At 38.2% G+C, this 15353-nt stretch overlaps 1 protein-coding gene across 1 annotated transcript in view; it reads left to right on the top strand.

Annotated features, from left to right (window-relative positions):
• The window catches only part of ZSWIM6 (zinc finger SWIM-type containing 6), a 111965-nt gene extending 99114 nt beyond the window's left edge, over positions 1-12851 (top strand). Inside the window, exons 11-14 of the mRNA XM_065739841.1 lie at positions 4576-4733; positions 5256-5419; positions 9613-9694; positions 11974-12851. Of these exons, the coding sequence (XP_065595913.1) occupies positions 4576-4733; positions 5256-5419; positions 9613-9694; positions 11974-12836 (1267 nt within the window). The 3' untranslated portion in view covers positions 12837-12851. The remainder of the gene's footprint in view (positions 1-4575; positions 4734-5255; positions 5420-9612; positions 9695-11973) is intronic.
• Positions 12852-15353: the final 2502 nt, after the last annotated feature.

Genomic DNA, 15353 nt, shown 5'->3' with positions numbered 1-15353 from the left:
ATAGCTACTGTTGTGTTGAGGGACATGGTTTAGTGAGAACTATTGGTGATAGGTAGACAGTTGGTCTGAATGATCCTGTAGGTCTTTTCCAACCTTGGAGATTCCATGGTTAAATTAGACCAGAAGTTTGCTTAGCTTATGTTTGTTGCTTTTTGTTTGTTTTTATCTTCAGATACATCTAGTAATGGGTCTTAGAGGAGGAGTCTCAGAAATACGAAGTGGCCTTGCATACTCACTGCTTGTAATTAGAAATTTAAGAACTGTATTGACAAGACAATGCATTGTTAATGAACTATTGAGAACATTCAAACATGATCAGAAAGCTGCCATCTAGATACATCCCTTTTCATTCTTAAATGTATTGATAATACTGATCATAGCATATTATCAAGATAGTATAATATGCACAGTAAAACGAAAAAAAGTAAGTATATCTTTGTAAAATAGACTTTTGCTTTTATATTGATTTCCAGTCAGTACATTAAAGTGTTTCTCAGAGGTTGGTTTTGTGGAGTTTTCCTCCTTACTAAACTACATTTAAAGGCTGGAAAGGATAATTTGTCAGCCACCTTGCACAGTGCACTGGACACTTCAGTGAATGTGATAGCACCATTCCATTCCTCTTGAACATCACAGCTGAAAATTTTCCTGGAAGTTTCCCATCTCAACTGGAAAAATAATAAAAGTGCTGAAAGATCCTAGATCATGAGGTCTCTAGCCACTCCAGTAACTTCTATACCATCCAAAAAAAGCCCTCCAAAAAAACAAAACAAAACAACCAACCAGAATGAGCTGCCTGTTTGTTTCTATCCGGTAAAATTACATCGGGCATTGGTATAATTAGGTTAGTTCTCTGAAGCCCCTTTGGCATTGCTTTATAAAGCAGATGAAAGTTCATCTCTAAACAGAAGTCAAGTCTTTCTGAGTGTGGAGTACACAGTGCAAAAATCAAAAGAAGCTGAAATCGTACCTTTCATATACCTCAGGTTTGCAAAGACAGGGTGTGCTGTTCTTGATGGTCAGTTCAGTCTACATTTATCTTCTTGCAGTGTCAGAACATATAGAGTGGAGCTTTAGAGAAATGTGGGTACGTGGTGACCTAGTTGACTGCTCACATGGAATCTGAACGATTGGCATAGCTCAACTGATCTCTTCTTAAGTCTGAATTTCACTCAGGCTTTGGGAACTATGCTTTAATGGTGATGTTTAATCACAAGATAGCTTTGGTAAGACCTAACTAAATAATTGATGTTTGAAAGAAAAAAAAAAAGACGTTAAGAATGCTAAATCTGTTGCAGCTTGTGCTTGTTTTGATGTTCCTTAGTCTTGCCAAAATTGAATGAAAGCCACCAATTCACAACAGCATTTCCTTTTCACAGCAGCGGAACATAGAAGCTGGCAGTGAAATTTGAAGTGACAAAAAATTTCCCCAAAACAGCCTATTCCTTTCATACTCTTTGTCTATTTGCTGTTACTTTTGCATTCTGTAGTTGAGATTTTTCCTGTTTATTGAAATTATTTAGTGTCTTTTTTCCTCCTCTTTCTGTTCCTGGAAAAAAATCATCTGAAGAATTTACACACATTTTATTTTTATGTATTTAAAGCTTTACAAAAAGCTGTCTCTGTTGTACTAGGACAAAGATTTGGCCCTTGATACAAATCAAATGGGCAGTTGGTTAACTCTTTTTTTTTTTTTTTTTAATTTCCAGACCTATATTCAAAATGAGCTTTTTAAGAAAATTCTTAGAGATACTGTCAGTTGCTTCAAGAATGTACAGAAAACTGTTAAAACTGCTGCAGATGTCTTAAAACTGTCTTAAGGTCTCCACTCTTACTATGAATAGTAGAATCACCAAGGTTGAAGAAGCTCATCCAGTTCAACGATCCACCTACCACCAATATTTCCCCACTAAACCATCTTCCTTAGTACATCTTCATGATTTTTGAATGCTTCCAGGAATGTTGACTTAACCACCTCCCTGGGTAGCCCATTCCAGTGCCTGACCACTCTTTCAGAGAAGTTTTTCCTAATATCCTACCTGAACCTCCCCTGGTGCAACTTGAGGCCATTCTCTCTAGTCGTATCACTAGTTATGTGGGAGAAGAGTCCAACCCCCACCTTGCCATAATGTTTCAGGTCATTGTAAGTTGTGATGAGGTCTCCCTTGACCCTCCTCCAGACTAAAAATACCCAGTTCCCTCAGCCGCTCCTCATAAGACTTGTGCTTCAGACCCCTCCTCAGCTTCATTGCCCTTCTCTGGACGCGCTCCAGGGTCACAGTGTCTTGTAGTGAGAGGCCCGAAACTGAACACAGTGCTCAAAGTGTCAGCCTCACCAGGGCTAAGTACAGAGGGATGATCACTTCCCTGCTCTTGTTGGCAGCACTAGTTTCTGAAACAAGCCAGGATGCTTTTGGCCCTCTTGGCCACCTGGGCACACTGTTGGCTCATGTTCACTGAGCATTAGCAAACACCCCCAGGTCCATTCTTTCCACACAGTCTTCCAGCCTCCCAACCCCAAGCCTGTTCTTGTTGAACTTTATCCCATTGACCTCAGCCCAACTATTTAGCCTGTTCTGATCCCTCTATAGGGCCTTCCTACTCCCAAGTGAATGAATACTTCCTCCAAAAGTGGTGTCACCTGCAAACTTTCTGATGATATACTCAATGCTATCATTTGGGTCATCAATAATTAAGATATTAAACAGAGCTGGTCCCAATGTTGACCTCTGGGGAAAACCACTTGTGACCAATCACCAGCTGGATTTAACTCCATTCTCTACCACTCTTTGGGCCCAGCCATCCAGCCAGTTCTTTACCTAGCAGAGGGTATACCTGTTCAGCCCATTGGCTGCCAGCTTATCCAGGAGAATACAGTGAGAGACTGTCAAAGGCTTTGCTAACATCTGAGTAGACTGTGTCAACAGCAACCAGGCAGGTCACTTGATCATAGAAGAAGATTACATTGGTCAGTCAGGACCTGCCTTTCATGGACCTATGCTGACTGGGCCAGATACCCTGGTTCTCCCACATGTACCTTAACCTACAGCTCCCATTGAAGTAAATTAGGCCTATCTGAGAGTCAAAATGGCGTTCAGACAACTTCACAGAAGTCAAATCAATCTGTGGTTCACTTGCACTAGTGTTTGAGATAGTTAATTTAGACTTAGCCTGCCTGTGTCCATTTGAACTGTTGGATATGCTTAAATACGATCATATAACTATTTATAGTCTGCATCTTATCACATAGGGCTATTTTCTCTGTAAGAGAAAAAACTCAGGCATTTTCACAGTAGGGATGAGTGTTGGAAAATATGTATGCTAGTTATTATGAAGTTGTTCAGAATTTCAAGGAATTGACTGTTGGTATGCTGCACTAAGGTTCAAATCATGTGAAAGCACACGAAAACACATTCCTGGTTTCACTGTTGGGTAACAATGAAGAGCTTACTTTTAGACAAGAAAGAGTTGGCATGTTACAGGAATAAATAATTAGAAAACCTTCAGTATAGGAGCACATTAACAAATAACTCTTCACATTTTTTTGAATGGTAATTTGCTAGAGTGTTGTGGGTGCCAGAAAACTCAAACATTAAACCCAGTCAAAAAACTAGCATTTGGAAAGCTTTTGCTTCTGGACATTATTCATTACTATCATTTGATGTCTCATTAACCCTTCATGTCCTGAAACTATGCTTAATTGTTGAATAAAAACATTTTCATTCAACCACTTCTACTTCTTTTGGCATTTATGTTGTAAATATTATATCAGTTCTGAGTGGAAGAAGGGCTATCAGTTGAGTCTCTGTTATTTGTCATCACTTCTACTACGGTAGTCAAGAACAGGAACAATAATTTGAATTTTCTAAGTGTAAATGCTCCTTAGCCAATAAGACCACAAATTCTTGCTTAAGGATTAGAAAACAGTCTTAAAAGTGTCCTTAAAAGCAAATTCCTCTGTCACTGCTGTTTGGGATCCTAACATCAGATTATTGTATGTTACGCAATGTTGGTAGACTGTAGCTTAAGGACTGTAAAAAGTAGGTAGTAGTTAAACAATGAAATTTCCTTTTTGGTGTGTAAAAATTTTAAGATCAAAATCCAATTGACTTCTTGAATATCCATCTCCCTTAAATTGCTAATCATTTGCAAGTGAAAGATGTTGCAGTCATGCATGCAGTAATATTGGAAAATATTTATATGTTTTCAGTATGATGGAGAAGCATTTGCCTTCCTGAGAGCTGTGGTCCAAAGGCTGAAAAAAACCCACAAACCAACCAGGAAAAATGTTTAAGCTTTAAGGATGATGTAGAAAGTATCAGCTGCCTTGATTAATGGATGGCTTAATTGTCCTGTGCATTCCTACAGATCACTGCTGATATAAACAAATTTAGCAAATAGATTCCCCAAGTTTTTCAGTTACCTCAAAAAAAGAACTGATTTTTACAATATCTTTCTATAGCCCAAAGGGCACATTTTATAAACAAGCTCAAGTGTTCTTGCAGCTTTAGTCCCGCTCGTGAGTAACTTAATGTAATAATGATTTAATGAAAGAGGATTTCTTCCTTATTTCAGGTTGCTAGTATTGGAATCTACAGCTCCTTCAGGAGACATGTCCCGCCCACACCACATTGCATCAGTTGTTCCAAACCGGTATCCCCGCTGGTTCACTCTAAGTCACATTGAATCCCAGCAGTGTGAGCTGGCGTCAACCATGTTAACAGCAGCCAAAGGTACAGTGCTGTCAGTTACTCAGCTGAATGTATGCTTTTAATATTATATGGAGTAAACAGATTTTAAATCTTGTGTTTAGGAATCCAAATGGCAGTCTGACAGGAGCTTGAAATGGGAGCGACAGCAAGCTGAACTGACTTAAATCTGTCACTAAATATTCTAGTAAAGTAGTTAAGCCATCTAGAGGGTAGCCAGATGGGCTTGGTTTGAGGCAGAGAAGACAGCTTTTTGTTCTTCTGATATATGACTGTGAGACCCAGCAGTGGACAAGTAATTTCAAAAATTCACAAATTGGGTTGACCTTTTGGCATGTACTACACGAACGTCATCAGACACAAAAGGACTTTGTGCTCTCTTATATCTTGTGTTGATAAGTGATTTAATTATTAAGGTCTGTAACAACAAAATGCATACAACCAAATCCTTATAGTATTGCTGCAGCAAGGCAGGCTAAATTATAATGCATCTCTGGATGACTTGGGAGCTTGTTCTTCTTTGTTGATTCTGTTTACATCTTGCAGGTGATGTTCGGAGGCTGGAAACAGTGTTAGAATCCATACAGAAAAACATCCACTCTTCATCACACATCTTCAAACTTGCCCAGGATGCATTTAAAATAGCAACACTCATGGACAGCTTGCCTGACATCACTCTTCTAAAAGTTTCCCTGGAGCTGGGCCTTCAGGTATTTCCCTTGTTCATTATTAAGACAACAGAATACAGCAATTAGACTCTGTTGGTGGGTTCAGCTCTTCAAGTCTCTGAGGACCATATTGTCTTGAGCTCCATATAGAACTGTTAAGTATCGCCTGCTGATGTGAACTTCACACTGGGACAAGGGTCTGCTCAGCCCCTTTATTCCATTTGGGTGGAAAGAGCTGGAAGTAGCTGGCTGCAGGGCATTATTATGTTCATGGGTCAGAGAAGACTGGTGCAGTGAGTTCAGGAATTTATATAGCATTGGCCAGAGATAAAAAAACTATTCTGCTGGCCAGAAATGTGCTAGATATCTTTCATGGTCTTGAGTGGCTTCTTACTATTCCTCCCATTCTTCCCTTCCCTGTTTTCCTAAACAAGATTTGAGAGGTTGCCAGCTAATTTAGTGGGAAAAGCCAACAGCAATCATGTGTCCTGTTTCTAAAACAGATTGCGGTAACAGCAGCCCTCTCACTTTCTTCATCAAATACTGCACTCCACATACTTAGAGACAGTCATCTGAATCAGATGCAGTCTGAGGTGTGCAACAGCCTCAGGTCAGTTTTAAGGCTCTTAGGAGACTTATCAAGATAGAAGGATACAGTTCGGTTTTTAAGTCTCTGGAGAGATATTGCCGTACACTGATGAGTCTTGGAGATTACACAATTCAACAAAAATAAATCTCTTCATGCCTCTTCTGGGAGTTCTTTAAAAAATAGCATGCAAAGATCAGGAAATCATTTATTACTTTGCTTCAGTAAACAAAATTGCAAAGACTTCTGGGGAAGTGATATTGTATCCCAGTTGCTTCTCATGACAAAGAAAGGCACTACTTGCCTATTTTAGACTTTTAGAAGCTAAAATTTTTAATTAGCTAAGATGCTGTATGCTTCATTAGCTTTCCTTGTTAAAGTTGCTGTGTAAAACTGCTTCTTTTTTCACATCTAGGTATGTTTCCACTTTCAATGTTAATTTTCTTGAGAAAGAAAGATCTCTGACCTGTGATTCACCTCAGACATGCAAGAATGATTCAGTAGCAGTACACTTTGGATGTCATTGTTTATGAATACCTGTGTGTGGTTGATAGTGTCCTTGGAATGTCCTCAGTGAGGTCTACTGAGAGGGACATTGTGAATTTATATTTCTTAGGAGAAAGTTCTTCCCTGAGAGAGTAGCACTGGAACAGGCTTCCCAGAGCTGTGGTCATGATGCCAAACCTACCAGGGTTTTTGGACAATGCTCTCAGACAAAGATTTTGATTTTTGAGTGGTCCCTTCCAGCTTGAGATATTCTGTGATTCTACAATTCCTCTGGAATCCAGTACTTTTAATAAAACTAAACCTCAGCAGTATAGAAATTGTCTCTCGTTCTTTTCCAAGGTGACACCAACATTTTCACAACTCTTTCACTGAGTAATTCAAGACAGAAAAGCTTCTTGCATTGTTCTAGAGTTTGGAGAAATGCATGGACTAGTGTGTTCTTTCTCCCTATTTCCAAAGGCAGCACGTTCTGCAGAGGGAAAGCATTTAAACTTGCTGTGGAAAGAGGTCATCAGCGTGGCAAAATGGTCATGGAATATCTCAAGTGTATTCTAGCTTTCAGAACCTTACTGATACAGATATTCTGAGATCTGCAGGTGTAGGAGCAACTTCTGTTCCTCCACTTGCCTATCTTATACTAGGTCAATGAGAATATTATTGCACATGTACAGATAGGTTTATTGGCAGAATTGTTGAGTGAATTAGTGCAGATTGTTGCTTGATGCATATTTGGCAAGTAGTATCCTTTCCATGAATACCTGTAAATCAACCTTGTTCCAGTTTGCCAGTCGAAGAGTTTTCACACTGCTGCAGAACTAATGGTTGTCCATTTTTTGCATCTCTCATGAGTAGATGAGCACTTCTGTTCCTCTAGATTATGAAACTTATAGAAATCCATTAGAACTAAGTGAAGAGGCCTTGACTTTCAGACAATCTACTAAATTCAAAGGGGTTTCCTGTCATTTTCAGACTTGTTGTTAAGAAGCTGTCTTCCATTAACAAAAGGGATGTCTCAGGAGTGTTTTGAGCAGTGTATGTGAAACAGTTCTTTGGCAACATGGATGATATTTAAAATTAGCTTCAGCTTCTTTTGATCAGGACATCAATATATGCTTCATTTGAAATGTTTGGTTTTTTTGTTTTCTTTTCAATCATCATTAAAGGGCCCCTCTCTTCGTGTTCTCAGCTTGTCAGTTTAATCAGGTGAAAAAAACAGTTCCAAAATAGTTGAAGATAAATCTGTCCAAGTCAGGGGACTAGATAATGGTGTTGTGTTTTGCTCTCATGTTAGGACTGTCTACAGTGGAGTTGTTATTATTTTGTCTATGCTTGCTGAAGGCTCTTGTGACCTATCCTTTTACAGACCACCATGGGGAAGAATGTGATCAGAACTTCAAATAAAGTTGTCATTCATAGGTTTTTGTTTGTTTGTTTGGTTGGTTGGTTTAACCTTTTACCAGCTGCAGCAATAGCAGAATTCAATCCATAGATCGATTTTCTGTTGGGTTCACTCTAGTTGGGGTAAGCTGAAAATTTGTCTTGGATACTGGAAGTGTTAGCCATCAATTTTGTGTGCATCAGTAAAGAAAGTCATCTTGACTTCCTCTTTGATAGAGCAGTCAGATGCTCCTGTTGTAGTTTAACCTGGCAGGTGGCTCAGCAGGCTCAGCACCACATAGTTGTTTACTCACACCCCTGCTTTCCAATGGGATGAGAATGAGAATTAAAAAAAAAAATTGTACCAGACACTCTGAAAGAAAATAATTTCATCCCACCTGAAACTAGGACAACTCCAAAGCATTTTGACTTGCAGATGCTGTTCCATTCCAGAAATACTTCAAGCAAAGGCTTTTTCCATGCTCTATGTTAGCTTTGTTTTCATTTAAAATCATATGGAGTTGACTCTTACAAATCAACTTACTTTCTTACAATATGCTATTCTCTACCACTTACATGACTTACTTAGTCAAGCTGATGCTCCAACGTTTGAGGCTGGTAAAGCCAACAAAATTCTTATCCTGTGGCAGCCAGTCACCAAGCTTCCAAAGTGGGAATGCTTGTAGACCAGCATGAAATCACAACCACACAGTTCATTCATGTGCTTTAGTAGTCTTCACATCTTCTTATCTTTTCTACAGTTTAGGACAGAAGGAGGTGGCAGGAATAGCTGGTATGACCAAGGTCTGTGTACTGCTTTGAAGTCACCTTAATACTGGGAAGGCATATCAGCTGAGAACCCCCTTACTTGGCTGCAAAATGTTTAATGGGTGGATTTTATGACTTCAATAGGTATTGCTCATTGCTGAGAGCTTTATGATTGACATAATTTCATTACTACAGCTATTACCATGATATTATGACTGAGGTAGTAAAAGAGAGGACTGTTTGCATTCTTTACCTGTATCTGTGGAATGTCCAATTAGCTAAAGCAAGCTTTCTGTGCAGTGGTATTTTTGTTTGTTTGTTTGTTTTTTTTTTTTGTTTGTTTGTTTGTTTTTGTTTTTTTTTACCAAAGAAATGTTTTTGCCTACATATTGTACAGGCAATAGCTGAAAGTGGAATAAAATTGGGGCACTACAGTCAAAACCTTGGGTTTCCAATGTTTTTATGATGGAGCTTTTTTTGCAGAGCCTCTGTTCAGGTAGAGAAATCATTGCTATGGGACTTTTAAGAATATCTGAACATATATTTCAAATATTTCATATTTCAAATCACAGCGCATTCTTAATTATCTGTATTATTGAAGTCAGTGTAAAGAAATGCACATGTAGGGTGAAACTGGGTTGGTCTGCCCAACAAGAGTGGACATGTTTCCTCTTTAAAGACTACTATTCAAAGAGGGAGGAGAGACAATGTATTTCAAATTGAATCATTCATTAGTAATTGGTCGGACTTTTGGTTTTGCTTTTCTCTAACAAAACATAGTCTTTCATTTATAGTCGAAGCACCTGCAGTTGGATAAGTATTTTCATCTAAGGTAGTTGTGCGGTATTTTCAAATCTTTGGACGTATCAACTGAAAGACAGCAGAGTGGAGAGAGCAAGAAGCTGCTATTTTGAACTCCAGTGTGTAACCTAAATACCTAGCTGCTTGTCTTTTGTATCAGTTTTGCAGTTAGGATTATTTGTTTTTGTTTCAATAGGTGATGCGGATGACACTGTCAACACTGAATTGGCGACGGCGGGAAATGGTGAGGTGGCTGGTAACATGTGCAACAGAAGTAGGTATGTTCAAAGATGCTGTTCAAGAGCTCTTGCCTTTTCATCAGTTAATCTTGGATAACTTGATCTTATTTGTTAATGCCAAATTTCTGCAAATGTTTTTGGCTTTCTATTACCTAGAAAATTTCTTCATATAGAAAGCATTAATTATGGCAATAATGAGTGGTTTTCTTGAGCACATGATGGAATAGGCACAGGCCAGATAAGATAACATTTGAGTAATGCAATGTGACATTTTTGCCCTGCAGCATAGAGGAATGCATAATATCATGGGAAATATCCCAGATTTCCCCTTCTACTCTCTATATTATATTTGGATTTGATGTTGCAGCACAGAAGAAGCTTGCTGTTGTGGATTGTTTTACTATGCTAAAACTTCACTTGTTTAGAAAAGCCAGGTTTAGGGTGCAGATGAAATAGCTATTTGATCAGCTATTGAGAAGAGGAACCAGAAAAAAATACATATGAAATGCTGAGAATAATCTCATGGAGATATTCTCAATTTCTTATTTTAAAACCTCTGGATAAATTCAAGTTTAGAGTGTAACACAACTTTCTAATGTGACTTTGTTATGTGCTGGAAAGCAAACCAATTAGTAATATAACCATTGTTTAACCACACAAGATTAAAATAAAAATAAAGTGGAATCAGAATCAGCTTCATCCTTAAGAAAGCAGCACTGAAAGACTAGCGCACTCAACAGGACATTCTGTTCATTTCATTATTCTGCCATGGATTTCCTGTGTGTGTTGCATCCCTTAGCTTCTGTTTTCCTGTTTACTATCTGAAGATGAAGATACAGAATATAAAAGTGAATATGTAGACATTTAAAACTGTAGCTCTAAAAAATGAAATAATAATTGAAAAACAACATCTATGGTAGTAGGGACAATATGAATACTATAATAAAGGAAAAGTTTTAATTGCCATTAGAGGTATTTCTTGAAAGCATGGTTCATGCGTTTGAGTTGGATTGTTTCATAGGTGCTTCTGAGTTTCAGAACTTTATAAAATTGCAGCTGCTTATGCTTTGGATTAATTTATTCTTTTTATGCTTAACTGGGAAACTGATGTTGTCAGTTGCTTAGGAAAATACAGCTCACCTTTGTATGCCCTCAGCCACAAGTTGGTTTGTGTCTGCAAATTTTGATGCAGTGCTCTTATTTTATTGTTTTCATATCTTTGCAGAGATAATTATTATTGAGCATATATATGATTACCGATATTAGTGTCTGAATATTATTTTGTGCAGTTGAATACTGGCAAATAAAATGCTGGTTGTAAAAGGTTTAAAATAGTTTACATATTCTAATAGAAGTATCTCATACAGAACCTATAATGTCATGCAAAGTACTCTTGAGTCTTAATCATGTTGGTAAACTAAGCAATCTGCTTATTTAAATGAAGTTACAGTACCCTCTGGCTGTGCTCAATTTTTGCACATGAGTGAAGGGATGTACAGGAAGCATCAGGGGCCCGTGGAGAAAATGAGGACCTCTGGATGTGGTCTAGGTGTGCTCACAAATGTGTGTAAACTGCCTCTAGCATAAATAGGGCACTCTAGTAGGCTATAGAATTAAATTATGGAACCCATCAATCAGAGTTTCCCTCATTTTCTCCCTGCTAAACAAACATACTCACATAGGAGATGAAGTGATACTAAATAAAATACCTATTTCAGATAATAACAAGTAGTGATTATTGCTCCAAGTATTTTCCTACTATAGAGCTTAGCATTCAGGTGTGTTTGATTTTGATTCATCTGAAAACCTGTTGGAAGCAGGTATGGCAGGTAGGATTTTCGGGTCTTTTTTTCTTTGTTTTAAATATTAAAGTATTAAATGTCATGGTGTCCTATTAAGTAAGCCACTTAGCATGGTTTCATATTCTTTTTTGCGTACACTTTACTTTGAGATGCATACTGAGAAAAGGAATTAAGATTGCCTTTTGAAATAGTTCAGTGTGAAGGTTGCTTTTGGGTGGTGTGATGAGACCAAATGAGCCAGTACTTGTTATCCAAATTGTTTTAAGTAATACATAAAACAGTTGTCGCACCAGGAGATTAAAGGTTATCTTGCAGACTTTTTTATGTTGTTCTCTGTATTTCAGCAATTGCTACAGATTTTGCACAATAGTCTCTGTCTTACTGCCCTTTTTCAGCCTTTCTTGATATGGCACACGCCCTTGATAACCTCACAGACTGCTGAAAATGTAATCTCTTGCTGAATATTTATATTGCTGGATTTTGTCAGCTACAGCTGGTCTTTTCTTTCTCTTACAGGTGTTTATGCACTGGATAGCATCATGCAAAACTGGTTTACACTGTTCACTCCGACCGAAGCCACTAGTATTGTTGCTACAACAGTGATGTCCAACAGCACCATCGTCCGTCTGCATCTGGACTGCCATCAGCAGGAGAAGCTGGCCAGCAGTGCTAGGACGCTTGCTCTACAGTGTGCCATGAAGGATCCTCAAAACTGTGCTCTCTCTGCACTGACCTTATGTGAAAAGGATCATATAGCTTTTGAGACCGCTTACCAAATTGTTCTAGATGCTGCTACAACCGGCATGAGCTACTCACAGCTTTTCACTATAGCACGATACATGGAGCACCGTGGCTACCCAATGCGGGCCTACAAGCTGGCCACTTTGGCCATGACACATCTCAACCTGAGTTACAATCAGGACACACACCCTGCCATTAATGACGTTCTGTGGGCATGTGCTCTCAGCCACTCCCTTGGGAAAAATGAGCTAGCAGCTATAATACCTCTGGTGGTCAAAAGTGTCAAATGTGCAACAGTACTGTCAGACATTTTGCGTAGGTGTACTTTGACCACTCCTGGCATGGTAGGACTTCATGGAAGGAGGAACTCTGGTAAGCTCATGTCACTGGACAAAGCCCCTTTAAGGCAACTCTTAGATGCCACGATTGGAGCCTACATTAATACAACTCACTCACGTCTCACTCACATCAGCCCTCGACACTATAGTGAGTTTATAGAGTTCCTCAGCAAGGCTCGAGAGACCTTCTTAATGGCTCATGATGGACACATCCAGTTTACACAGTTCATTGACAACCTAAAACAAATCTACAAAGGCAAAAAGAAACTGATGATGTTGGTTCGTGAGCGGTTTGGTTGACAAAAATGTGTGAATGCGGGGGCAGAGGGGCTGGGAGAAGGAAGGGGATGTTTGTTTTTACTTGAGCCTGCCTTTGTATCCTTTTTAACTTAAAGAAACAGAGCCACACCGGTATTATATGTGTATAGTTATATTGAGTTTGCAAAAACTAAACTGTCATGTTGTGAAAGTTTGTGTGTTTAATTTTTTTCCTTTTTTCTGTTTTGTATGAGAGAGAGGTTAAAAAACGTTTGGTTTACACTGAGTATATGTTGTCAAGTGGCAAAAGCCCACATTGCTCTCCTGTTCTTTCTGTATACGTTCACAGCCTCAAAAAACAAACGTATATTGTAATGGCTTTAAAAACCAAACAGAACACCTCCATCCTGTGATAAGTACCTCGAATGGATTCAGCTTTACCCCTTTGTAACTCATCCTTACATTTCAGCATATTTAAACAAACCAACAAATGAAATACTAATTGTTAAAAGGCTGACCACGTGGCTTTGCAGTGCTGTTCATCCAGAAGCATGGCACACAATGCTTGTGCATGTGGAAACTTAGCGACTGTCAACATACATTCTCAGGGATTTATCAAAAAAATTAAAAAAAAAAAAAAGAATGAGAGCATTTATTGTACTGTATATATATTATAGTATATGTCTGAATATTGAAAAATATAACATTAACTAATTTATAAAAAAATCTATGTAATGCAAAATACTTGAAGCTGCAGTAGTTTGGTTTTAAACAGAAAAAGAAAACCTATCAGAAGGACTACAGTACGCCTTGCTTCAGGGTTGGCTCAGGTGGTGAACTATATGCTGGGCATCTATGCAGAGCCACCTTTTGAATTGCATGGTTGGACTGATAACTAATGGGGAATATTTTATATATATATATTTATACAACTCGTGTATACATATATATGTATACACACATACACACATGCTTGTAACAGGCACTATAGTAAAGAGGGACAACAAAAAATACACAGCCAGAGCAGCAAGCCTTAGCATTAAGAATACAGTATGCCAGAATTGGGGTTTGTGCCTCCTAGCCTAGGAAACTTAAAAGAAATATCCTTTTTGACACAAAACGCAAAATGTTTTCCAAAATGATTGACGTAATACATTACGCCTTTGCAGTGAGCTAATAATAAGCTAACCTTTGTGCACAAATAACATATATATATATATTATATATATATATTCTGCATAGGTATTTTGACTTTGTGCAGGACAGAAAGTTGTGTAGGTATGACTGTTCTACTTTTCAGTTTGTTTTTTTAATATATTTTATTTTCTCTAGAAATACTCAGACAAAAGCAGCCTTCTATCTTGCCTTGTCTTAATGCTTTAAAATAACCAAACTGGAGATCTAACTACCAAACTGTTCATTATATTATTAAATACCAACTTTGGTTACAGTGTAGTGTCTTTACTTTAGCTGATGGTTCTGTATCCTTGTGCTTTTTAAAGCAGTTTTTATGTTTTGGTGCAAAAGTTGTCCAGTGTCTCTTGTTCCCTTCATTAGAGAACATGCTAGAGGTATGTTTGTAGGTATTTTTTGTTTAGAAAATCTATTTCATTCTCTCCATTTTATTTATTATAATAGATAAAAAGGTTGTACTTCATCACCCATGTAAACATGCTCATGAAGTTGAAAGTAATTAAGATTTGATACACTGATATCAATTTATTTATGTAACTAAATCACTGTTTTATAAACTTGTTAATGATCAACAATTTTTTTGTTTTGATTAAAATTAGTTTTTTGAAAGTTGATTCTGTCTCCTTTATGGTGTCTGTTACTGGAGTTGAATCGTGAATGGAAGGTTTGAGGATCTTAAATGCTTAGCTTACAACTGGGGCATTGCAGTCTTAAGCATTATGGCCACAAAGAACAGGAAAGAATTCTGTTCCTCAAAAAACTCCAGAGGAGTTGCTGCAGCAGGTCCTGGTGCATCAGGAGGCACCAAACACTGCCTGCAATTGAAGGAATATGTGTGGGCTATACAGTGAAACCTTAAAACTTGACATATTGCCCTGGTGGGGTTGTTGTGTGACATCTTCCATCTCAAGGGATTGCTTTGGTGAGAGAGCTGGTGTGCTGCCAGTAAGCGCAAGAACAGTTCTTGATGTTCTTTGATTGGCTTCTCTAAAATATATTGCGTATTCTGGCCTGTGCAGGTTACTCCACCAGATTCAATGCTCAGAGTGAATGTTTCCACTTCTTGGAAACACTTGTTCTGTAGGGTTTGTGTAAGTTTTCCTGTCCTCAGTGAGTAAGATGTTATGGCATAACTGAAAATAGAATAGGAACTCTCTGCATTACCATGATCTTTTATCTTCATTATGTTACACGATGTCATACTTGACTATGTAATCTGTACACCTTCCCTTTCTTTTTCAGTATCTTCCGTGGAAAAAAGAACTGGCAAGCAGCTATCAGAGAGAAGCCAGTGTACCCGTGAATTCTGACAGTGAGACTTGAGTCACTGGAAGATTAAGAAGGAAAAGGTCTGAATCTTTGCAC

The sequence above is a fragment of the Cyrtonyx montezumae genome, unplaced genomic scaffold (assembly GCF_038088225.1).
Source record: "Cyrtonyx montezumae isolate F1298 unplaced genomic scaffold, pur_monq_1.0 scaffold_25, whole genome shotgun sequence".
In the NCBI taxonomy this organism is placed as follows: Eukaryota; Metazoa; Chordata; class Aves; order Galliformes; family Odontophoridae; genus Cyrtonyx; species Cyrtonyx montezumae.
The sequence above is the reverse complement of the archived record's forward strand: the minus strand, read 5'-3'. Positions and strand labels throughout refer to the sequence as shown.